Source organism: Lutra lutra, chromosome 3 (genome assembly GCF_902655055.1).
Source record: "Lutra lutra chromosome 3, mLutLut1.2, whole genome shotgun sequence".
NCBI lineage: Eukaryota > Metazoa > Chordata > Mammalia > Carnivora > Mustelidae > Lutra > Lutra lutra.
In genome coordinates, this window is record NC_062280.1 from 79,145,709 (window position 1) to 79,173,002 (window position 27,294).

The 27,294-nt window shown below is 34.3% G+C and overlaps 1 protein-coding gene across 2 annotated transcripts in view; it reads right to left on the reverse strand.

Moving 5' to 3' along the window:
* Nucleotides 1-3,453: 3,453 nt before the first annotated feature.
* Nucleotides 3,454-27,294, reverse strand: part of NCKAP1 (NCK associated protein 1) — a 105,655-nt gene continuing 81,814 nt past the window's right edge. For both annotated transcript variants that reach the window (XM_047722373.1, XM_047722374.1), the window contains 8 exons: nucleotides 20,103-20,196; nucleotides 12,752-12,834; nucleotides 12,047-12,127; nucleotides 8,349-8,442; nucleotides 6,460-6,576; nucleotides 5,799-5,908; nucleotides 5,348-5,437; nucleotides 3,454-4,393 (listed from right to left, as the gene is read on the reverse strand). In XM_047722373.1, the coding sequence (XP_047578329.1) occupies nucleotides 4,277-4,393; nucleotides 5,348-5,437; nucleotides 5,799-5,908; nucleotides 6,460-6,576; nucleotides 8,349-8,442; nucleotides 12,047-12,127; nucleotides 12,752-12,834; nucleotides 20,103-20,196 (786 nt within the window). In that variant the 3' untranslated portion in view covers nucleotides 3,454-4,276. The remainder of the gene's footprint in view (nucleotides 4,394-5,347; nucleotides 5,438-5,798; nucleotides 5,909-6,459; nucleotides 6,577-8,348; nucleotides 8,443-12,046; nucleotides 12,128-12,751; nucleotides 12,835-20,102; nucleotides 20,197-27,294) is intronic.

A 27,294-nucleotide genomic window follows, 5' to 3' on the forward strand; every position in this document is an offset into this window, starting at 1 on the left:
TACTTGAAAGCAGCTAGTATTTTGTTTTTTTAAAGATTTTATTTGGCAGAGAGAGAGAGAGAGAGCGAGAGCGAGAGCGAGCAAGCGGGGGAGCAGCAGGCAGAGAGAAAGGTAGAAGCAGGCTCCCCGCTGAGCAGAGACAGTTGGGACTCTATCCCAGGGCCCTGAGACCACGACCTGAACCAAAGGAAGCCACTTAACTCATTGAGCCACCCAGGTGCCCCATTTGTATTTTAAATGAGTGATTTAAAATGAGCACAGGAGCAATTTAGCAGTTGACAGAGGTGAAAAATGAATGATCCTAAACTACATTAAACTTCAAAAACATAACTGATATAATAAAATTGTAACAATTTTTGAATAAAAGTTGTTCATGTTCTTCCCCCTGCTCTCTAGCTCTAAACAAAACAAAACAAAACACAAACAAAAAAACCCTTTAAAACAAAAAGGCCACTTTACCTGGGTTCACAATCATTTTGTAAAATGAAAAACTTTCCATAAAATGAAGTCTGGGGTGAAATGAATGATACAAACAATTTTACCAAGCACATTAAAATATAAAGAGCTTTACAAATGAACTTTAGAGGATATAATGAAAAGACAAAGGCTAATATTAACTTTACTAATTTAGAAAGAAAGCACTTAAGTTCTTTCTGGTCTTTTTTTCTTTCTCTTTAAAAAATGATGTACACCAGGCTATTAGTATGAAAGGCAAGGGAAGCCTTCCAACTTTTTGCCTTCTGATTGGCAAATGTTTTTATTGAAAACAGTTTTTAAAATGACATCTCTGAGAAATGAGGTTAAAAACTGCTATTACACAGTCTCCTAAATATAGTATCTAACACACAAAATCTCTCTGAATTAGTTTAATATATAATTTATTTTATACCTATTTAATAGAATAAAGGAATTACAATCTCACCATAATTTCAATTGATTCTTAAGTTCATATATTTAAATTGCACATCTTTTCATTTTTGATATATATATATATATATACCCTTTTTATATGAATGCTATTCTTAACATAGACTTAGAAATAAATATCCTATACTTCTAAAACTCAGTTAAAATTCAGTTATCAAAGTAGCTCCATCCTAATATTAATTACTATGCACTATTAGTAGATTTTAATAGCCATATCACTACACTCAAGATTGTATGGGAGCTGTTTTCAACCCTAACTGTATGTACCAAAATTTTTTTACATATGCCAGTAAGTGTTCAATTAGTATCTTAAAAGCTTTTAAACACCACTTGAAAGTAACAAAAAGAATGAAAATGAGTAATTCATTAAAGAAATAAAAATAACCAATTAACACAAGAAACATATTTCACCTCCCTAATAAAGAAATGCAAATTAAAACAAAATGTCTCCCTTTCTGAAGAGGCAAAGATATGGATTAGCAGTAATAGAGGAAATTATAGTCACACAATTATAGGAGTAAAACTGATATAATCTTATTGGATTATTATAATCTTATTGGGAACTAATATTATGTATCAAAGTTTAAAATTTGTACATCCTGGGGCTCCTGGGTGGCTCAGTGGGTTAAGCCTCTGCCTCCGGCTGCAGGTCACGATCCCGAAGTCCTGGGATCAAGCCCCCACATCTGGCTCTCTGCTCATCGGGGAGCCTGCTTCCCCCACTCCACCCCCACCTGCCTCTCTGCCTACTTGTGATCTCTGTCAAATTAATAACTAAATAAAATCTTTAAAAAATAAAATAAATAAAATAAAATTTGTACATCCTTCCACCAAGCAATCTTACTTGTGAGAAATTATCCTAAGGAGATAATAGGCCAAATTCACCAAGATATAGATAGAAGATATTTAAAATGAAAAACGAGGAATTTCCTAAATGTTCACTAAATTACTAAATTAGTCATGGCATATATGAGGCATTGAAGAAAAAAATCAAAGACATCTTCTATTGCTGAGTGAAATAGCAGAGTATAGGACTCACATCCATGGCATGACATGATTGTACAGAAAACAGTAAAAACAGTGTGCTGTAAAGTTTAGAATAAGAAACATTAAGACAAAAAAAAAAAAAGGTTAGGACAAACAAAATGTTAGAAATAGTACTGTCAGTTTACATTTAATTCTCCAAGTTACCTTTGTCTTTTTTTTTCTTTTTTTTGAAAGAAAGATTGTCTTCAAAGAATAATCAGAATCTACACCAGTCAGTTTGGGTATATGAGAAAAAAACAGGCAAGAAAAACTTCACATGACTATGAAGGAGCCATCTTTTCTTGGCCTAAACAGGGTTAAATAATGGCATATGGACATCTTTATGGCCCACCACATTACCAATCTAAGTGCATGAATTCAAATGCTTACTTTACCTCTTGGGGTATCATTACCAACAAGTTACTATCACCCTAGGATACTAATATTTCAAAACAAACAATTTAATTTCAACTGTTCACTGAGTCATTAGGCTATTTCAAGTCTATAAAACCACTCCATTAAAAAATTTCTTTCCTTCTTTTTAAAAGATTTATTTTGAAAGAGAGAGAAAGAGAGAGCACATGCAAATGAAGGGAGAGGCAGAGGGAGAGGAAGAGAATCCTCAAGTAGATTCCCCACTGAGTGTGGAGACTGATCTGGACTCAATCCCAGGCAGGACCTGGAGATCAATACCTGAGCCCAAATCAAGAGTCAGACATTTAACCAACTGAGCCTCCCAGGCAACCCAGATAATTCCTTCCCTTTTCAAAAATCCTCACTGAACTACTAAAAATTCCCAACAGATAGTGATAACTATTCCCTGCTTTAAGTATAGACTGGAAAAAATCATATGCAAAATAGCAACATGATTATCTTGTGGCACCTCAATTTCATTCTACTCTTTGTATCTGAACAAAGAAGAACATTATATAACTATTCATAGTAGCTTTCTTTTCTCTTTGAGATTTTTGCTTAAGAAGCTGTAAGCAAAAGCTCTATTTGAGACCCAGATACAAAGCTGCTGAGAAGTAGTCTTTATAACACCAATCAAAGAACAAAACATTTGGTTAGTTTTTAAACAAAATGAGCTGCTCTGCCCACCATGCCAACCCCTAAGCAATAAGTCTTTTCCATTCATTACTGACTGATGTAGTTCTCAACAACATTTTATAGTTTCATATCATTCATTTATTCCCATTCTTTCAAGTAACTCTGTCCATTTGGTCACATACACAACTGCAAGCTGATGGCACACGAGTTCCCTTTTAGTTCTTAATTCTTAAAAAATGTTATGTAATTTTATTTTCCAATTATATTTAAAATTTTTTTCCCAGTGGAACGCTTTTCAAAATATTTAATCAAATTTTGTTCCAGCTGACCTAGTATCAAATGCTATATTTAGACATTCCTAAACTAAAGCTTATTTTAAACTAAATTGAAACTAAAATATTCATATTGAATAAATTTCTGGAGATCCAAAATTAAAGAAATAGTTCAAAATGTGATACAGTCTAGTGTTTATTTTATGTTATGGCAGGTACACTTGAATTTCAAAAATTTAAAACATATAAAAAGTGGTTAGGGACTAACATTTGTATCAACAGTTGATAAATGTCTAAGATTGTTTATTATACAGCAGGGTACAATGGTAGTGCTAATGCCAGTAGGGCACCATGGAAGTTAGTCTAAAAATTATCACCAGGCTTTATACAAGCAACAACATATGCTGCTGTTTTAGAATTTCCGGACATAGTCTGCTTCTAATGTTAAGCAGTCCTTTAACATTTTTAATGTTATACAGTGTTACAGTATTTAGTTTGGCAAATGTTTCAAAATAAAGTAGAAATGTATTCATAACATCACAGAAATGCACATCCAGTTTTGTTTTCAATAAGAACCATAGGTACAGATCAGAACTCTTCCCTATATGAAATAATTTACACACAGATGAATGCTATAATATCACTATCTAAAATAATCACTAAATACAATTCTTTTTCGGAAATAAACAAGCCAAGATTTTTTTTTCATTTTCAAATATCAAAAACATAGAGATAATGTATGTTTTTCAAACAATGATATTCTAAAATTATAGGAATAACTTTAGTGAATTCAGTGAATATGAAACCTAAATCAACCAAGTATACTGTAGTACAACCATATTAAATGAAACAAATGATCAGAAATACAACCGTATGAAAGAAATTTATAATCCACAAAACTGTTTTTCAGGCCTTAAGGTAAAATAGTTCCACAGTTTACAGGTAAAACCAGAGCAACAAAAAATGCGTGCTTGTCTTCAATAAGTAGATATTTTATGATTTTATGCAGAAGATGTAACACTTTGCTTGTAGACAGCATGGTATGCATTTCTCAGCAAGACATAAGGAAAACAAGATTCCAAAAGATCCATTGTCAGGAATGGGGATTCCTGCACAATCTGAAAAGTAGCAAAAATGCATCACAGAATTGAAATTATTTGTAATCAGAACACTTACTCACAGCCACTAAATCATAATTTCTATACTGTTCTTACTAGAAATAGTTAAAAATTGTTTTCTTTTTACTTTAAAACGTGAAATATAAATGTGCCAGTATTTTGCTGTCAAAATCTTTAAAATCACCACTTTTCAATTAAGTCTACTAATCATAAGAACAGATTGAGCACTTTCATTTGCCCTCAACTATATTCTAGACATATAAAAGAATATAAACATATTTAAAATATGGTCCATAGCATCAAGTTTAACTGGGTTCCTACGATTAAGCCAAAAAGCCAAATCAAACATAAAACCAACTGTAATTAAGTGGAAAGCTAGAGGAGTTCAAAAGGGATGAAGATTAATGTGAGCCACAGTAATCAGGAAAGTCTATCTAGAAAAAGATTTTAGCTATGGGGTATGCCAAATCACAGGATAGATACAGATCTCTGCAGGAAAAGGAAATTACTCTAAGTGAGGGAAGAGCCACAGTGTAGAAGCAAGCATAGCTGGTTCAGACAGTGAAGAGAAAGAGCTGGCCAGGCTGAGAGAATCACAGCAAATTGCATTAGATGGGTGGAAGAGACTCAAAATGTAGAAAATTCAGAAAAACTAGAAGAGTTGAAAATGACACACTAGGAAAATATAAGGCCTTAACCGATTCCCAGGTGGTTAAAAAACTATTTATAAAAGAATATCCAATAGGTAATACTTATCTTTCATTCTGTTGTTTCCTGGTATGATTACCATATGGTAAAATACAAGTAATGTTAGTCTTTCAAGTGGTATTTAGAAAGTGTGTAGCTTGAGTGGACTGAACAGAAGGTACTTCAGCTCATAATGTTATTTAAACACTACATGCCAAGAAGACTATCAAGAATGTTCTTGTTAATAAAAAATAAAATGAGACTTACCATATCTAGCAGTAAATAAACAGATTCTCTATTTCTTGTTGTTGTTTTATCTGTCTCCTGGCCAATCTTCAGTAGACTGGAAGATGCAAGCTTAAAAGTATATAAACATTTTAAGAAAGATTTAATGAAATGTTCATAAGTTACTTATTTTCACTATGCTTCAACCTAAAATAATACATTTCAATCATTCAGTGTCTATATATAAGATAATTCATAATAAAATTCAAGGCAGTCCAAAGATCAGCTTAGAAAAAAAAAAAGGTCATATTGCAGAGATTTAGAAATGAGAGATTTCTAAGGGAAAAATATGCTAACTGGCTCCTTGATTTTAATGCCTGCCTTCTTCACCTGGTCCTCCTTACAGAGGAAAAAAAAAAAAAAGAATTTATTCTGTTATATCTGAAGTTATCATTATAAAACATCACAAGTTCTGCTATTTGACTATACCTACCGCCAGAAATTCTTTAAGACGGTCTTCAATGCTTCCCTTGTGAATTGTAAACAATGCTGCAGCAATCTGGTTGATGGCCTTGGCCAAACAATGTATGTTGTTGCAGTGCCCTGAGAAAGTGCAAATAGGATTTTTAGTTTTTCTGCATGACCCCAAAATTTCAAAGAATATATAAACAGCAAGTCTTTAATCACGCCACAAACTACATAAATAGTGACATTATTAAGAACTGGGAGATTACCTGCCTTGCTCTCCTTTCATTTTTATGAGGATTAATGCTTTTAAAAATATTATAGCAAAAAAGCAATGAATGATGTTTGTATTAAACAGGCAAATTTTCAAAAAATCCCGAGAAATCATATATCAATTTTATATTGTCTCTGAAACTAAAAAAGATGTTCTTAGCTGCTTTACATTTTGTCATTCAATCTTTAAAATAATCTTAAGAGTTGGATACTCCTTCATCATCCCCTGCCACACACACTCAGGCACCCAAAAGCTCACACATACGTGTTTCATTTATCAGCAAACTGGGGCTTTTGAAAAAGAAAAGTCAATTATTCAAGGTTATAAAGCTAGTGAATGGCTAGTAAGTTCATCTACATTCTATTATATCAAAACTCTTGACTTTTACATTGCCAAAGCAATTTTAAACCATTACCTTCTATAGCAGGGCTATACTGAGACATCACATTACTAGCCAATGTTGGCAAAGAAACTGCCACAAAGACCATAAGGAGGCAGGCAATTTTATATTCTTCTTCCGGACTTATGTTTTCTAAGGGAGAAAATTAAAAATAAAACCAAGGTATTTCTTCAAGATTAGTTAAGAGCTATCAATCTAAACCAGAAAATGCAAATTTCAATTTTTATACTGAGCTTCTACAGAACTAATCACAACTTTGTTATAAGTGATACATAAGTAAAATACATTATTATTAGCTATTATCAACTACCCAAACATAATTCAAGGACCTCTAAAAAAAAACACTGAGGCAAAATAAAATTTTTAATTTTAAGATAATAGGGCAAAAAAATATGATTAGGATAAGTGGAATCCTAAAATTTCCTAACTGAAAACTGATGATAAATTATTATTTTATAAGAATATTCTATGTACTACAGTTTAGAAAATTATCACATAAATTACTCTATGAAATCATCAAAAAAAGCCTTATTTTTTTTCTAAAACATGTAAATGTGATCTGAAGTTTACTATTAGTATTTCAAAGATATAAATGTGGAAAGTGGACTAGATTTCCAACCTATTTTAGAAGACAGAAGGCACCAATGATAAAATGAAAATAACTAGCACTGCCATAAGTTTTTTAAGACATAATCCTTTCTAAAATATTTATTATAACATGTATTAAAAGTGTAGGGTTACCTAGGCAGTTGAGTCTGGTACCTGGGAAATTCCAGTTATTCTATTATTCACCTACCATATACATGTAAGAACTGAACTTAAGAGCCAGAACATGTTTTAAAAATTTGGCTATGAAAAATATAGTTGTAGCCAAATGAGTAATAGTGGCAATTACCCATGTGACTATAATTAACATACTGCATGAATGATGAAACAAAAAGGAATGTTAAATAAAAAAATGAACTAATGAACCCGGACAAACATGCTAGATACAAGATAGGGATGGTTATTTTAGTATTAGAAACAGATAAAATGTTATTTACTTTGTAGACAAATCTAGAAACATAGTATCTAGAACATTCTGGGTACTACATTTCAGAGAGCTAGTTTTAAAATCTTTTAAATGTTTAACACAACACAATGATGCACTGATTCATGGTAAACAACTCTAGTCCAGTGAAAATAAGACACTCTTTCCTAGATACCAATTATGCTACCTACTGGACCATCTCCATCAGTATACAAATTCTGTGACTCTGTCACCTGAAAAAAATCCTTCTCTTGATTTTATTCCTGCCTCTAGCTACTGTCATTTCATTTCTTTGTTCCGCTTTATAGTAAAACTCTTTGACGGAGTTGTTTTATACTTATTATTTCCCATTCCTTTTCTCCTATTCTCTCTTAAGCCCTCTCTATTCAGCATTTTGTTCCAAAAATTCCACTGCCGCTCTTCTTAGCAGCATTACCCATTAGTTCTACATAGCAGATCATTCCCTCTCCACTTTGCTGGAAGTGCCTCTTTCCTAGTTTTCCTTCTCTTTCATCCATCCTTCTTTCTCAGTTTCTTTTTTAGTAGTTCCTCCTCTTCTCCCCGGGTTCTTAAATTTGAAAGTGTCCTAAGGATCAGACCCTGATCCTCTTTCCTTCGCATCTATGTTAACTAACCTTGGAAATTCCATCTAGTCTTATGGTTTAAATATTGTCTGTATGATGACTACACTATAACATAAGCTCCAGATGACAGGGATTTTTGTCTTTTCTGCATTGCTATATTCCAACTACTCACCCCCACCCCCCAAAAATTTGACATTAAGCAGGAATTTAAAAAATAAGTACCACACCTGTATCTGTGTTGCCCTGGTAATTTTAACTAAGACTAATACATATTTACCAATGTATTTTACCTGATTTTTGTGAAGAGAGAGCTACCACCAAGGCAGGATCAATCTCACAAGGTAATCCAGCAGCTGATGATAACTCATACACATTCATTGCAACCTGATAGAATATTTAAGAATTACAGAGTAAGAAATATTTTAGCAAATTTCTAAGAAATCTCACTTTAGTAAGAAAAGACATTTTAAATTAGAATCCACTAGAGTATTTCAAACTTGGCTGAAACAGGAACTACAGCACAACTAACCTACAATGAAAAATTGAGTTATTACTTTATGATGTGCTGCTTATTAGAACTTCCCATTGTTAGGCCAAAGAAAATCTGTATACTCTCTGTGGCAAATGCCAATAAAATCATACTAACATTACTGTTCTTAGAAGCATAGATGTAAAAATATCAAGCCAAAAGAGACGAATAAAGGAACAAAGTGAATCAAAATTGCTCAACTTATATTTATATTCATACTTACTTAATGAAAAATTGTGGTGGTTCAATGACTCATCATATCATAGCTATAAATATGGTAAATTATTCTCTTCATAACAGATTTTTTTTTTTAAAGCAAACTCTAATGCCCAACATGGACCCTGAACCCACAATCCAGAGATCAAGAGTCACATGCCCTATTGACTTAGCCATCCAGGGGTCCCATAAGAGATTTTTAAGGAATATAAATTTAAAGCCTGATAAAGAAATTTCTAATGACTAAAATAATTCTTTTGATATCATATATCGATGTCAAGTATTTATGGTATTCTGACTACTCAATACCTCAGTTAAAAACCAATTACATAGTTGGTTACCTTTGCTATTGCTACCAAAAAAACCTCAGTATAAAATGTGAAGTAAAACTGTGTATCTTAAAGTAAATGGAAATTGCCATGGATTAAGTTCTAGAAAAACAATTTTTTTTTTCCTAGAAAAACATTTTTGTTTTTCTAGAAAAACATTTTTGGGGGGAGGCGCCTGGGTGGCTCGGTTGGTTAATTGCCCAACTCTTGATTTTGGCTCAGGTCATGATCTCAGCATTGTGAGATCAAGACCCCCAGTCAGCAGCAAGTCGGCTTGAGATTCTCTCCCTTTCCCTTTGCCCCTCCCCCTGATCATTCACGTACTCTCTCAAATAAATCAATCCTTTTTTTTTTAAAGGAAGAACTTTTTTTGTGTGTGATCCAATACTCGCTCCCAACCCATAAATTAACTCAAAATGGATTATAAACCTAAACACAGAAGCTAAAATTATAAAATTCTTAGAAGAAAATGAAGGTATAAATCTTTATGACTTGGGTAAAGGCAATAGTTTCTTAGGGCACCAAAAGGAAAGCCAATCAAAGGAAAAACAGACAAAGTGGACTTCATCAAAACTAAAAATTTTTTGTGCCACAGAGGACATTATTACAAAATGAAAAAAAAAAAAAAAAAAAACAAAAAACACCCACAGAATGAGATTTGCAAATTATGTCTATGTTAATGGACTTGTATCCAGAATATATAATGAACTCTTACAACTCAAAATTAAAAAGGCAAACAATCCAAATAAGCAAAGGATATGAAGAGATATTTTTCCAAAGAAGATACACAAATAGTCAATAAGCACATGAAAAGGTATTCAACATTCATCATTTTAGGAAAATCTTCAACAAAACAATAAGATGCCATTTCATACATACTAGCATGGCTATAATTAAGACAACAACAAATATTGACAGGATTTCAAGAAACTTGATTATACTTAGATCCACTGAACTATATTCTTTAAATGGGTAAATTTTAAGATAACTGAATTATATCTCAATAAAGCTATTAAAAATATATATATTTGGGGAACTGGTGGTTGCCAGAGGGGAGAGGGATTGGGCAAATAGATGAAGGGAAGTAAGAGGTAAAAACTTTCAGATGTAAAATGAATCACATGAATGAAAAATACAGCATAGAGAACATAGTCAACAATGTTTTGGGTAGTAAGTTGCTGTATGTAGTGCAATGTTGTAATAACTTTGTATGGTGACAGATAGTAGCTACACTATCATGGTGAGCATTTCATAATGTATATAAATGCTGAATCACTACGTTGTACACCTGAAACTAGTATAATATTGTATAACAACTATACTTCAGTTAAAAATAAATGTTAAAAATATGAGTTTTTAAAAAATATTAAGTGTTGTTGAAAGTTTGCTAAAGGGGCGCCTGGGTGGCTCAGTGGGTCCTGGGATCGAGCCCCGCATCGGGCTCTCTGCTCAACGGGAAGCCTGCTTCCCCCACCTCTCTCTCTGCCTGCCTCTCTGCCTACTTGTGATCTCAGTCTTTTAAATAAATAAATAAAATCTTAAAAAAAAAAAAAAAAGAAAGAAAGAAAGAAAGGTTTGCTAAAAACTAAACATAATTATGTTGGGTGCTGAGAGAACTGGATGGTTGCTCAGAATACTCTCATAATCCATACACCATTGTATTTTCAAGGAATGATTCATCTTTACTGTTTTCTTAACTTTTTTCTACAGTTTTTCCATTTAACAAGTTTGCACTAATCACACATGGTTTTCAAACATAAAATCACAGGGCAGTCATTAATTTCAAATGTTTATACTATGTAAAGCACTGTAGGAGACAAAAAAAATAAAACAAGGTCTTCAAAATGTTTACAGTCTAGTAAAATTTTAAGAGAAAAAGCACAATTATAATACGAAGCAGAAAATATTTAACTCCACAATGGATAAACAAAAAAGTTTTCTGATAATAATAAGAAAAAAGAAATCCTTTACTGCCTGGGGATCAAGGAATGTTTCTCAGAATACAGCAATTGACTCAGACCTTAAAAGATAAGCAGGACTTCAAAAGGCAGAAATTAGAAAAGGGCAGGATTTTCAGGTAGAATAAATTGGAGGATGAAACAAACAGATGTGAGAATGCACACAGGAAGAACGAGTTACCTCATGGGATACATATGACGAGAAAGATAGAGTAAGAAAGGTAAGAGCATGGGAGAGGGATGGAACAAGCCATGGAAAATAAGCCTCGGAAAGTGAATAGCATCAATCTGAGAAAAAACTTGAGTGTCATACAAAAGAGTTTAGACATACCTGTTTTCACACAGTGCATTTCAAAACATGTGAAACAGAAAATAAAATCTTTTCAAGACACATGAAAGCTTGGAAAACATACATATAAGGTCACTTACTGGATGTGTAACCACTGGTTAATTATTGCTGGGGTTATACAAGTGAGTTGGATTTCACAATCAAAATATTTTCAAAACAAAAATTGTAAACTCACATATGGCTACTGATATTCTTTAATTTCTAAAAACAGAGTATTAAATTTTTTAAAAATTATACCCTATAACTGACATCCTTTTACAAGACTTTTAAGATTAATTTTAAAAAATTGATTAAATTTTACTAAAACAACTCTTAGTTCGCTGGCTTGTCTAATTCTGCTTATGTATGAACAGCTATCAGTATAAGAAAAGATCAATACCACCCCATTTTACATTGCTACAGGTGATCAAGGAAGATGAACTTTCAAAATGCCTATGTAGCATTTTGGTGCTGAGCTCTCAAAGATGCATTTGCAAACGTAAGCATAATAACTGATCACTCTAAAATATAAACTTCATAGTAGTTTTGAATTTATTAAATTTTACTTCATATATAGCTCAAATATTTCATTTCAGAAACTGTAAAATCCAAATAGAAATTTTATTACCTTCATATCAGTTTCCCTTGGAATATGATCCTTGAAATCTTCAATTGAACTTACAAGAAAAGGAATGTGGTAAGATAAGACCTAGGCAGGGTAACAAATAAAAATGCATTGTTATTTTTAAATGATGAACCCCAGGGGCACCTGGGTGTCTCAGTTGGTTAAGCAGCTGCCTTTGGCTTGGCTCATGATCCCAGGGTCCTGAGATGGAGCCCTGCAGCAGGCTCCCTGATCAGCGGAGAGCCTGCTCCTCCCTGTCCTTCTGCCTGCTACTCTGCCTACCTGTGCATGCTCTCTCTCTCTCTCTCTCTCTCAAATAAATAAATCTTAAAAAAAAAAATGGTGAACCCCAAATTTAATTATAACCATTCAATTACTTCTAGTTTTCACAATCATTATTTTACCTTTTCTATTTTCACATGATTTTTCTAAAGTACTAAGAACAGTACTTAGAATGCCAAACTGAATATAGCTGAAATGGAAAACACTTCAATGAAGAGTAAAGTTGAAAAAGTAGTACAATATCCAGGCAAACTAAATCCCCACCCCCAATTTCAATGCCAAAATAAAAAATAAGTTTAAATAACTCTTATTTCTATATATTTGATATTATATAACTATGAAAACTGGAATTTTAAGTAATTTAATTTCTGGGAAATTAAAAGGGATTATTTAACTATAGGATATGTACTTAAAATGGTTTCTTACATCTCTAAGTGCTTCTTGTGCCAATGATCGGAAGGATAAAATTACACCAATTATTGTCATCCTCTTCAAGACACTGTCAACAGCTAAATTGGAAGAAAAGAGAAGAGTATGAATTCAATTCTTCCTTAACGTTGAAGAAAACTCCTAGTCATAAAATTCCCAAGATAAAAGATATGACAGCAAGTTAATTACAACAAATAAAGAGGGCAAAGTACTGAATGATATTAAAGTAAGGAAATTACAGTTTACTTCATATGGAGCACATACTATTCTTTAAAATGGTTTAGATGGTACACCAGAATCTTGAAATAATCACTTAAGTAGCCACCTGTATAATCCTCTCAGAAATGGCAGAAGTAGGAGGAAGGAGAGAGAGACTAAGGGAGAAAGAGGAGTTGTCAGAGTGGACAGGAGTTAAGTCCTCAAATGGTCCCAGAACTTGGAGATGCTAAACTCTTAAACTGTTGAGGTCTGGAGAGTCAAGAAAAAAAAAATGGCTATTGAGATCACACGCAGTTTGGGCAAGACCAGGTTGCTGACAACTATAAATGATTTAATCATTCACATTCTGGTTAAAAAGCATTATTCTGAAAATTATTATGATATATTCAATATTAAAACTTAGTTAACAAAATCAAGGGAAATTCGAATTGGAAGGATCAATACCTTCATATTTTAAAAAACCAACAAACATTTATTGAATTACTCCCAATATACAAAGCATAGTACTGTATAATAAGAACACAAATATAAACAGAATAATAAACTAGACCATAACTAACAGTCTAAATGAACTGTCAAGAAAACTAAGAAAATACAACCCTATTTATATGAGACAAAAAGATACACAACTGATCCATGAACCAACACAGGTTTGAAATGTGCAGGTCCACTTACAAATGGATTTTACTTTGGTAAATACAGTAAATATATATTCTCTTCCTTATAATTTTTGTAATAATATTTTTTCCCTTGCTTATTTTGTTGTAAGAATATAGTATATAATACATATAACATACAAAATATGTTAACTATTTTATCAGCAAGGCTTCCAGTAAACAGTAGGCTATTAGCAGTTGAGTTTTTAGGGAGTCAAAAATTACATGCAGATTTTTGACAGCACAGGGAATCAGCACCCATAAACCCCATGTGTTTCAAGAGTCAACAGTATATACATACATATATTCGCATATATATAACATCTAGAAAGATGTATAGATAACCATTAACCATAGTTACCTTTAAGGAGCAGGAATGAAGAGAATGTTTGGACTTTCTACCTCCTGTGTGGTTTGCTTAAACCCTGACCATACCATCTTTTATTAAAACACACCAACAGCCATAATATAAGCCAAAATGTGATGAGACTTAAAACAGTAGTGTTAACAAAATGAGGTAAGGCACAAATATGTTATACTTCCCACATGAGCAGAAACCAGTCGAATCAACCAATTTTTTTTATCTTTCTCTGGTACTTAGTAGAGTGCCAGAGACCCAGAAGACTAGACGTTCAATGAAATGGTTATTCAAGAAATGAGACTATGTTACCATCCAGAAAAGGAGAGAAGCAAGAAGGATGAAAGGAACTATCTCTCTGGGAAAATGTTATCAAAGTTGGTCATAAAGGAGAAGACAAAAGCATTCCAGGCCAGGGAACAAAACAAAAGGGAATCTAGAAAAAGGAATGCAGAAAATAAGGTGAATAATCAGAAAATAAGTAGTGTGGCATAATCATATATTTTCCAAGGGATGATACTGAGAATTCAATCAAATAGTTTTGCCAGAATTATATCCTACAACCTTCTCTTGAATATATATAACAATAATGACACATTAAAAGTTCTGAGAAACTTCATTTTAAGAACTGTTGTTTAACTTATCATTAATGGATTATTTGCCATACCTTTTTAAGCACTGGCACTTCCTCTAATTCCCCAAAATTTCCATTAACATCTTGCTATGTTCTGAATGTTTATGTCCCTACAAAATTCATGTATTAAAAACTGAAGCCCCCAAAGCTGATGGTATTAGGTGGGGTCTTTGAAAGGTGCTCAAGCCATGAAGGTGAAGTCTCATAACTTGATTACTGCCTTATAGAGGTTTCAGAGAGAACCCTATCCCCTTTCAGTCATGTGAAAATACAGCGACAAAAATACAGCGACAAGTCAGCGACCCTAAGGAGGTCCCTCACCCAACCATGCCAGCACCATGATCTTGAACTTCCAGCCTCTAGAACGATGAGAAATAAATTTCTGTTGTTTATGTACTACCCAATCTGCGATATTTTGTTGTAGTAGCCCAAACAGACTAAAGTATATCCCAAGGAACTACCACTTGAGTGGAGACTATGTGGATCTCAGGCCAGTCAAGCAAAAAATTGTAGGGAGAAAGAGAGGAAACAATGGCTGGATATGAGGTTATCCAAATAATGGCTTTTGAATGCCATTTTGATAGAGTTTTGACTATCCTCTAAGCAAGGAGGAGGTAGTTCAGGGTTTTTTAAATATAAAGAGTGATATAAAAAAAAGTCTTTGGAAATATAACTGAATGTAGGAGAGGGTTAGACTGAACACATTAGGAAGCCAAGATTGTAGTTCATGAAATGACAAAGCCTTAAATGAGAACCATGGGAATAAAAGGAACAGATTCAGGCATCACATTTAAGAGATGGCATCTGCAGCAGGAGTTACAATTTCAGTATCTACAGCAGGTAACATAAAATAGTGAAGTAGTCTAAGTGAAAGACAGAATAGTAAGGGGGAAAAGCTTGAGAAAAACATTTCTGAAGGAGGCAACTACTACTTAGCTCCAGCCAATCCCTGCAATGTGGCAAAATACTGTCCAGGATTTGGGGGGAGGGAAAACCAAAAGTTTGGATATTTATGCAAAATCATCCATTTTTAAAATAATGATCAAAAAAATGTTTTGTTTTGTTTTGTTTTTAACTTAATGGAGCACAGAGCCAAAAAACTTAAAAATCTTTGGGCCAAACATGACCCACCAACTTGCAAACTCTGATCTGGAAGACACAGCTACTAGATACGGAATATGACAGGAAAAAAGTCAGATAGCATAACCAAGTTTCCCCCTGAGAATCACTGGGTGAGTGGCATTGGAGGTAATATAATGGTCAATAACAGAAGAATATCAGGCTTTCTCGCTCCACCCATTTGTATCTCCCATCAGAATATCATTCCTATTCCAGAGATGCTACAAAGTATCTGTGCGTCAAACATCTAACAATATTTCTCAAACTTCAGTGCAAATCAGAATCACCTGCTGGGCCCCAGCAAACTGATTCAGTAAGTCTGGAGTGGAACTTTAATAATTTACGTTCTTAACAAACTCCTATGTGGTGCTTTTGATTGTTGCTTCTGGTCCGCAGACCACACTCTGATCAAATTAGCACTTGGTATTAAATGCCTGGAGCGCCATAAGGAGAGTCAGGCTGGGGATGAATACTTTAAAGACACACTGATAAATAAGACTGGATACATTTTCCCAAAAGGATTATTAAAAAGAAGTCTTAAAAATGGTAAAAGTATTGACAAATAAAGAGAATGAAATTTCAATAAAAAGGGGAATAAAAGAGAGAAATACTATAGAGAAATCAAGTAGAATAAGAGGAAAGAGGACCAGATTTTGAAAATGGGTAGTCATTAATGATGTCTTCCAGAAAGGTTTCAGGCAAATAGCCACATTATAGTGTACTGAGAGTAGAGAACTGGGAAGACAAACAGTGAATACAAGCTAGTCAAAAATTTAGCAATATGAAGAATGGTAGAGTGAATAAGAGGAAGGCTTAACAACAGACTTTAACAAGTGTTACTTTACAAGCAGTATCTGGCCTCCAGGGAGCAGGAGATTTTTCTAGGATCAGGGAAATTGCTTAGAATGATGAATGTAGCAAAAAGTCAAAGAAGGGGCAGCTGGGTGGTTCAGATGGTTAAGCGTCTGCCTTCGGCTCAGGTCATGATCTCCAGGTCCTAAGATAGACCCCATGTCTGGCTCCCAGCTCAGCGGGGAGTCTGCTTCTCCCTCTCCCTCTGCCTCTCCCCTGCTTGCGCTCTCTCTCTCTCCATCTCTGTCTCTGTATCTCTCTCAGACAAATAAATAAATCTTAAAAAAAAAAAGTTAAAGGTATGATAGCACAGAAGAGAATGCAATTAAAAATCACTAAGTTTTAAAGTCCAGAATGGGTAAGGAAGTAAAGCCAGGAAGAGGCTGATTAGAAAACTAGAGAAACACCAATGTTTCAATGAGTAGAACAAAAAATTTAATAGGAGTGAAGGAGTGGAAAAGCTTGAAGACATGACTGAACTGAGAGTCAAGTTTCAAATTCAGGAACTTATCAGTGCAACAAATTAAGGTGATAATAACATTCAAAGTATTGCTAAAGTGAAGGTCTTTGGAGGCAACTTACAGATTTGTAGATGGTGGCAAGGTCAGGGCAAAAGTGAATGGAATGAATTTTTAAAAGGAAGAATTATTAAAGGAAAACTAGAAAAATTAAGATCTATAATAAGGGAGTCAATAAAGTGATGAACCTAGACCTAAGAGACACACTACCAGAAAACAGGAAGCAATACAGTATTAAATTTGCTCAAATAGCTTAAAAGTCTTAGAACTGAAAATTAATTACAGATTACCTCCCAATTCAGAGCAATTTTTTAAAAGATTAATTTATTTATTTGAGAGAGAGCAAGCATGAATGGGAGGGACAGAGGGAGAGAAAATCTCAAGCAGACTCTGTGCTGAGCATGGAGCCTGATGCAGAGCAGGCTCCCAGGACTCTGAGATCATGACCAGAGCGAAATCAAGAGTCAGAGGCTTAAATGACGGTACCATCTATGTGCCCCAATTAGGGCTACTTTTAACAAATTACATGGCTTTTTAAGGGCATTAAAAAGAATATAGTTGTTGAATATGAAAATCAGACTGCTATAAAAATTTATCAACCTCTGGATATGGGATGAAGGAGGCACAAAGATGGGGATCTGAGACAAAAGAGTGTTTTGAAAAATATTTCAACTGAAAGAATAGCTTTCTCTACTCCCTACATGAGCCATTCTCAAGCAGAACTCTTCTGTTTCCAAATCACAAAAAAGAATAAATAAATTCTATTTGAAGGTAAATTTGATATAGATGGGTCATTAAGGGTTACGGATTTTATTCTGAAATTGTACAAACTTTGGAATTTTAACAAATTTCATTTTGTTTCAATTACACAAATAGGAGAGTTAAAGTAACAGTAAGCAGGCACTGAACAATGCAGTGGATTAAATGCCTTTAACCAGATGATACAGTCAAAATATTATGTACTAGTAAGAAGTTAAGTAGTTAGGCTGGCTGGGTGGTCAACTGAGTATTAAAAAACAGGAGAAACAGGAAAAAATAATTAAGAATAAAGAAAACAAGACTGGTAGATGTAAGTATATAGTAAAACAATGAACAAAAGAGATCAGGTAGCAATTTAAAAAATAATTTCCTTCTAAGTATTTATTCATACTCTACCTCCCTAGAATACTACCAAATCAGTATTTTCATTTTTTTAATTTTAATTTCATTTTTTAAAGTACCATACAGTAAACATGATGCTATTTCCCCCTTTAGTACAGCTCTAGGAAAAAATTTTTAACATGCATACACTTGTGTTACCACCATTGCCATTGTGGTCAACAATTTCATCACTCCCTTGTTGTTGCTTTCCCAGTTCTGGCAACAACTGATCTGTTCTATAAGGCAACCTATCATGTAGTTTAATTTTATACTAATTTTTATTATATAAGTTTATATTTTTGAAGCTGGATAAGACAGCCTAATAAAGTGATTCTCTAAATCATTTTATACTTTGAAAATTCTATATAGCTGCATAACATTTAAAAGAAAATTATCAAGGGGGAAGTATTAGGTAAAATATACACATGGCTTTAAGTTTTTTCAGGATTACTTTTTTTTTTTTTTTAAAGATTTTATCTATTTATTTGACAGAGATCACAAGTAGACGGAGAGGCAGGCAGAGAGAGAGAGAGAGAGGGAAGCAGGCACCCTGCTGAGCAGAGAGCCCAACGCGGGACTCGATCCCAGGACCCTGAGATCATGACCTGAGCCGAAAGCAGCGGCTTAATCCACTGAGCCACCCAGGTGCCCCTCAGGATTACTTTTTATTTGGGAGAATAAACTGTGGTTTTCTCAAATACAAAGATTTTTTTTTTGGTATTTCATTAATTTTTTTTAAAGGTTTTATTTATTTTTTTGACAGAGAGAGATCACAAGTAGGTAGAGAGGCAGGCAGAGAGAGAGAGAGGGAGAAGCAAGCTCCCTGCCGAGCAGAGAGCCTGATCCCAGGACCCTGAGATCATGACCTGAGCCGAAGGCAGAGGCTTAACCCACTGAGCCACCCAGGCGCCCCGGTATTTCATTAATTTTTTAACGCTGGAAAAGCTTTTAAATGAATCAATAAGAAGTATGACTTCAGAATAATTTTTAATTATACAAGTTCAAGTACAAAAGCAAATGAAAATAAAATTAATTCAAGTGCACCTAAAATAGTTACCTAACTACTATGTTTTCATAAATTTTTAAGACTCACTGCTACTGCACAATATACCTCTTACAAGGAATCAATGTCAAGAAGACATTAAAAACAAATTTTTTTTTAGTTGTAGGGCTCAGATTTTCATGCAATGACTACCAGATTGCAATAAAAAGGAACAGATTACTGATTCACATAACATAGCTGGGTGAATCTCAAAAACACATTAAGTGAAAAAAGACAGGCACAGGAGTATATACTGTGTGATTCCATTTATGTAGAGTTCTGTAACGGGCAAATTTAATCTACAGTGACAGAAATCAGATCAGTTTTTATCTGTGTTTGGGGGATATCAAGAAACTACAAAGGGACGTGAGGGAACTTCCTGAGGTGATGGAAGTGCTCTATGTCTTGACTGTGGTTAACGATTACATGGATATATGCATTTGACAAAAATCCATCAAACTGTTCACTTACATGTGTAGATTTCATTGTATGCAAATTATACCACAATAAAGTTGATTTTTAGAAAGTTATAGACTCAAAAGTTAATTCTCCTTTAGTCTAAATAGACTTGTATTAAATGAGTTTATGAACTAATTGATAATACTCATTAAATATTTGATACACAGTATTAAAACTATGGTAAAAAAAATGTGAAATAGATAAGCCATATACTCAAAATATCCTTTGACTGCAACTATTTTCTGCTCTCTTCATAAGCTAAGGAGTAGTTATATTTATGTTTAAGCAAAGGCTAAATACTGAGTGTCAAGGTCTTCTTAATGCTTAGAGAAAGTTTCATGAGTTACCCACATGATAATCTTTTAAAGAGTGCGGCCATCTGGTCTGGTTTGTCAAAGCTGGTCCTCATTTGTGTTAGCACATCAACATTCTCCACCACAAGTTTCTAAAAAAAAAAGAAAGAAAGAAAGAAAGAAAAAAAAATAAAGATCCTAGGTTAAGCATAGACCACCTTGTGTTAATGAGATAAGAGCATGCTTGGAAATCATAATCCAGCAAGTAGGAAATACAATTCATGAAATCCAGATGTTCTATGCTATATACTTTTGTTGTTGGCTTAATAAAAGAATCTTAAAATTATTTACATAGGATTAATGTTTTTCTTCAATTTGCAAATTCAAGAAGGGAGAGGATGGTTCAGGAAAAAGCAATAAAGATAAGCAGTAGGATAAAGGATTATCTAATGCTTAGACACAGAACAGCATCAATAATAAAAAACAGACACTGAAGAAGATATAGAGAGCAATAAATTCCAACCAAAATAAAAACAACTTGCTAAAGTTAAAGCCAGCCTACAGTTAAAGACAGCTTACAGTTCATCACTGGATGTATACAATCAGAGGGAGAGTAACTTTTGTACTATTTCATATGTATGTACTCCTTCATGGGGATTATAATAGAGCAAGATTTCCCACACAAATTATAAAATGGAAGTGTTAACTATCTACCTTCTCTTTCAGAGACCACAGAAAAAGGAAGAGAAGGAAGAGATACAAATAAGGGAAGGGAATAAAGAATAGCTATTCAAGGAAAGTATAACTCATTAAAGAATGTTTTTCTTAAAAGATGCTTTGGAAAAGTAATTAAGTTTGAAATTAAAATGAAAAAATAATTAATTTGATTCCGGCAGAGATAATGTCTCTATGTATATGAAGAGCCTGGATCTAATATTTAAATATCCAGGAATAAAGCCTGGGTATATTTCAAAATACATACAAATCCAAGCTTTATCCTCAGATATTTCAATTTAGCAGGCCTGGTTGCAAAGACTTAACAGCAAGCATATTTTAAAGTGCCATGAGGGTTTTGTTATAAGCCAAAGGCTGATGATAACTGATTTAAGGGAGGATGAAAACCTATACAGAAAATTTATAAAAATCAGTTTTCCTATACTAGTATGAATTTTGTTTAGGTTACTTGATATTACAGGCATACCTCAGATATATTGCAGATTCTGTTCCAGACCACTGTAATAAAGCAAATACTGCAACAAAGCGAGTCAAATGAATTTTTTGGTTTCCCAGTACATACAAAAAGTTATGCTGACACTACACTACAATCTATAAATGTGAAACAGCATATCTAAAAACCAATGTACGTATCTTAATTAAAAAATACTTTATTCCTAAAAATGCTAACCATCATCTGAGCATTCTGAGTCGTAATCACTGATCACAAATCACTATAATGAATATAATCATACTGAAAAAGCATGAAACATTGGAAGAATTACCAAAATGTGCCACTGACATGAACAAATACTACTGGAGAAATAGCACCAATATACTTGCCAGACACAAGGTGGCCACAAACCCACAACTTGTAAAATTGCAGTATATGCAAAGTGCAATAAAATGAGGTATTCCTGTACTTCAGATTATTTCTCTTTATGCTCCCAATCAAATATATACTTCCAGTCATATCTGTTTGCTAAATCCAACTTCTACAACGTATGATTAAAATGCCTACTTCTCCTGGGGCCAATTCAATACCTGTCCCAGGCTAAAACCTGATTCAATCAATACACACTCAAATACATGCTCAATCCTGACAGTGCTTCTATACCTTGAACATAATACCACACAGATCACTGAATCAGATACTACTGAGTTTTAAATGCACCATTACCTACACGCCATTAAGAGAAAAAAAAGAAAACTTTACCAAGTAAGCTGACACAATGTTTCCAATCATATGACTTTAAGATCCTTACAGTTTCAGAAACATTAATACAGAATAACTGTGTTTGAGAATCAAAAATTATAGTATTTGTTTAATGGTAAGCATCCAACAATCACTTTTTAGTTCCCATATCAGGCAATTTACAAACAACCCCATTTACTTGTTCTACACAAGAGAGGTGATATTCCAACTTTACAACTGAGGAAACTAAACTAAGGCTTGGAGAAATTAGGTAAGTAGTCCAAAGTTATAAAGATATAAATGGTGAATTTAGGAATTTGAATTTAGATACATCGGATTTAAAAATCCATGCTCTTAATCCCTAAAGAAATGGTTCCCGATTTTTAGTGTATCGGAACAATCTAGAAGACTTATTAATTAAAACACACATTGCTGCTTTGAAGGGGTGGGGGGTGGGAGGTTGGGGGCACCAGGTGATGGGTATTGTAGAGGGCACTGATTGCATGGAGCACTGGGTGTGGTGCAAAAATAATGAATACTGTTATGCTGAAAAAATAAAAAATTAATAAAAAAAAAAAACCACACACATTGCTGGGTCCTAGTCCCCACAGGGTTTTAATACAGCAAGTCTGAGGCAGAACCAAAGGCAGAACTTGTGCATCATTAACAAGTTCTGAAGTAATGCAGCTGCCGCTGATCTGAAGACCATACTTTAAGAACCATTACCCTAAAGTATTTGTTTGCACATTATTCCTTAAAAAAAAAGAGAGAGAAAAGTTAATACTGTCTCCACTTAAAAATAGTTTATATATTTAAATTTTTTTTCTTTTCTCCCTCAATTGCATCCTAAAACAGAGCTCTCTAAACATTTTAAAGCCACTGATTAATATCACTGGTCAATGGATCATAAGCCGGAAGTAATACTAGTGAATACAAAACATATAAAGAGTACTAAAAATAAATTTGGTTTTCAGTTAATAAGAAAGTGTTAAATTCATATTTAAATTTCCTACTTCATGGGGTGGGGGGAGGCTCTATGAAGAACTAGAAGAACTGATCTGTAAAATGCCAAAAACGATTCTTTTGGCAGGATTAGAAGGAGACATTGTCTCAATGGGCACACCACCAAATGAAACACCTCAAGAATTTTAGTAGGAAAGAAGACTGGCTGTTTTCTTCTCCAGAGAGCAATGAACACGTTTTACCGTGAGTATGCATGCACAATGTTGAATATGTCTGACACATGATTTATTCTCGATCATTAAATATAAAGAAGTTCTCCTTTTTTTCTGGCACACAAACTTACTCTACGAAACAAAAAAGTCCCAAGCTAAAACAAATTAAAACAACGAACGTCATCTTTAAGATACAAAGAAAATATGCTGCCAAATACTTAGTTTATACCAATTTCGATTAATTTTAAGAAATAAAAACAGGGGGAAAAAAGCTAAGGAATCACAGACATGATCTTAAAAATATTATAATTTCCCCCAAAACATTTTATGTAACTAGTCTCATAAAGTTTATTTTTAGTAATTTCTACACCCAACATGGGGCTCAAACTCAACGCTGAGATTAAGAGCTACATGCTCTCCTGAAGGAACCAACCACATGCCCCTTTATGCACTAATTTAAAGAGTAAAGTGGAGGGCATCTGGCTGGCTCAGTTGGTAGAGTTCGTGATTCTTAATCTCAGAATCTTGAGTTCAAGACCCATGCTGGGTGTTGAGCCTACTTGAAAAAAAAAAAAGAAAAGAAAAGAAAAGAAAGAAAGAAAAAAATACTATTAGAGGCATAATCATATTTTAATATGAAGAGTGTGAGTTACAATATCTTCAGAGGGATATTTGGCAATATTAGAAAATATGCAGACATCCATATCTTTTGAACCACTTTCAAAAACTTTTCCTATGCTCAAATAAGTTTGTAAACCATGTGGTGTTGCTTAAATGTTGAGTATTTTATACATATGTCTAAAACTCTTCTTCCAGAAATCCACTGAAGTGAAAGGAAAAGAATAAAAAAGAATAAACTTACAATAAAAAAGAAAACAATATAGGAAACAAGACCAAATGAGAGATGTCAACAAAATTCCAGAAGCAAAGAATAAGTAGAGGTGAGAAATGTGACCAGCAAATTCCTGCAGGGGAGATACAGTATGGAAGGCAAGCTGATGCATGCTTTAGGACCCAGGCAGGGCACAGAAGTTGTAGGCAGTGGCATAGAAAGAAAGACCTGAAGATGAAAACAAGAGGGTTATTACATGTCTGTACTGGGAGTTGTTACACACCTCTCACCATCTTAAGAGGTGATGCCAACAAGGACAACAGTTGCAAATCAGGAGCAAAAGCTGGCAGGAGGGAGGCAGGGGGCAGAAAATGACCCAAGGCAGCCAGCCAGATGTATTAAACCTCCTACCTCCACACTCAATCTCCGACAGATTTCCACTCTCTCAGTGGAGGTTACTGTTTTTGAAAAATGATTGTAGGAATCATTTGAAAACTATGATGAAGATACCTTTCTCTAAACAGTATTTGTTAGCTTCTGCCAAGCACTTTGTGGCACTACTAATCTAGGACAACCTCAATCCAGGTTTAAGACTATAGATTCCTTAGACAAAATGAGCAACACCAAAAGAGCTGGATATCCTGAGGAGAGGCAAATCATTTCCAGTTCATGATTACCCTGGAGATATAACCCTTTGGGGTATCTGTATAAAAAGGGTGGAGAGGAATTTAAGCAGATTTCCCACTCCTCAATTTAGACAGGCTATGGCTTTTATTACAGACTCCCCCACCCCTACCCCACAAGGCCATAAAACCTACATACTACTCTTAGAAATGTTGCTTCTGGATCAGCAAATGTCTTCAGATCAAAAGTGGCTTCCAGTACTAGGCTCATGTCTCTCTGAGTTCCCACATTCTTCTTGATTTTGGCCTACCTTTTAGCTTCTTTAAAAGAAAAATCTTGGGGCGCCTGGGGGCTCAGTGGTTAAGCCGCTGCCTTCGGCTCAGGTCATGATCTCAGGGTCCTGGGATCGAGTCCCGCATCGGGCTCTCTGCTCGGCAGGGAGCCTGCTTCCCTCTCTCTCTCTCTCTCTCTCTCTCTGCCTGCCTCTCTGTCTACTTGTGATCTCTCTCTGTCAAATAAATAAATAAAATCTTAAAAAAAAAAATAAAAGAAAAATCTTTCTTTATATATCTCGCCAACTTTTTAAGTTGTCCTTAGGAGAAAAGATAGTCTAAATAACCTACCCTACCAATACTTGAAGCAAAAATCTGTATGTTATTTTGTTTCTATAATTTCATAAATTAGATCATTCTAAGGAAACTTAATAGGACATTAAAAAATTCAAAACAATTAGAATCATCACTGACAGACTGAGTACTTTCGGAGATTGATCTCAATGAGATAGAATACTATACAATACACTGAACTTGTCTATATAAAATACCATTATATTATGACCATAAGATTGTAATATGATATATGTAATAAAATACAAGAATACACATGGAAGCATGCCTCAGTATACAGATGCTAAGAAATGGAAGATGGGCCACCTGGGTGGCTCAGTCAGTTAAGCATCCAACTCTTGGTTTCCACTCAGGTCATGATCTCAGGGTCCTGGGACTAAGCCCCACATATTGGGCTCCATGCTGAGTAGGGAGGAGCTTCCTTGTCCCTTTCATACTCTCTCTCTCTCTCAAATAAATAAAATCCTTTTTTATTTTTTTTTATTTTTTATTTTTTATTTTTTTAAAGATTTTTTATTTATTTACTTGACAGAGAGAGATCACAAGCAGGCAGAGAGGCAGGCAGAGAAAGAGGAGGAAGCAGGCTCTCCGCCGAGCAGAGAGCCCGATGCGGGGCCCGATCCCAGGACCCCGAGATCATGACCCGAGCCGAAGGCAGCGGCCCAACCCGCTGAGCCACCCAGGCGCCCCATAAAATCCTTTTTTAAAAAAAGAAACTGAAGACAACACAAAGAAATGGAAAGACATCCATGCTCACGTATTGAAAGAAAATTATTAAAATGTCTATTACCATCCAAAGCAATCTACACATTTAATGCAATCCCCATCAAAATACCAACAACAGCGTTTTTCACAGAACTAGAGTAAACAATCTTAGAATTTATATGGAACAACAAAAGACCCCAATTTACTAAAGCAATTTTGAAAAAGTAAAGCAAAGCTGGAAGAATCACAATTCTGACTTCAAGTTATATTACAAAGCTACAGTGATCCAAACAGTATGGTCTGGTGAAGAAACAGACACAAAGATTAACAAAATAGAATGGAAAACCCAGAAACGAACCCACAATTGGTCACAATATGGTCAATTAATCTTTGACAAAGCAGGAAAGAATATCCAGTGGGAAGAAGACAATCTCTTCAACAAATGGTATTGGGAAAACTGGACAGCAATATGTGAAAGAATGAAATTGGACCACTTTCTTACACCATACACAAAAATAAATTCAAAATGGATTAAAGACCTAAATATCAGACATGAAACAATTTAAATCCCAGAGGAGAATATAGGCAGTCACCTCTCTGACATCGGGTATAGCAACTTCTTTCTAGAAATGTCTCCTGAGGCGAGGGAAACAAAAGCAAATATAAACTACTGGGACTACATCAAAATAAAAAGCTTCTGCACAGTGAAGGAAACAACCAACAAAACTAAAGGCAACCTACTGAATGGGAGAAGATATTAGCATATGACCTATCTAATAAAGGGTTAGTATTGAAAACATATAAAGAACTTATATAAACCAACACCCAAAAACCAAATAACCCAATTAAAAATGGGCAAAAGAGCTGACATTTCTCCAAAGAATACAAACAGCCAATAGACACATGAAAAGATGCTCATCATCACTTATCATCAAGGAAATGCAAATCAAAACTACGAGATCTCATCTTACACCTCTCAGAACGGCTAAAACCAAAAACACAAGAAACAACCGGTGTTAGCAAGTGTATGGAGAAAGTGGAATCCTCTTGCACTGTTTGTGAGAATGCAAACTGGTGCAGGTGGCCACTCTGGAAAACAGTATGGAACTTCCTTTAAAAAGTTAAAATTCCATGGTACAGTAATTGCCCTATATTTGCCCAAGAAATAAAAAAAAATACTAATTCAAAGAGATACATGCACCCCAATGCTGATAGCAGCATTTTCGACAATGGCTAAATTATGGAAACAGCACAAATATCCATCCTGATGAACAAATAAAGATGTTATGGTCTGTGTATATACACACACACATACTCTCATGCACACACACACGCACACTCGAATATTACTCAGCCACAAAAAAAAAAAAAAATCTTGC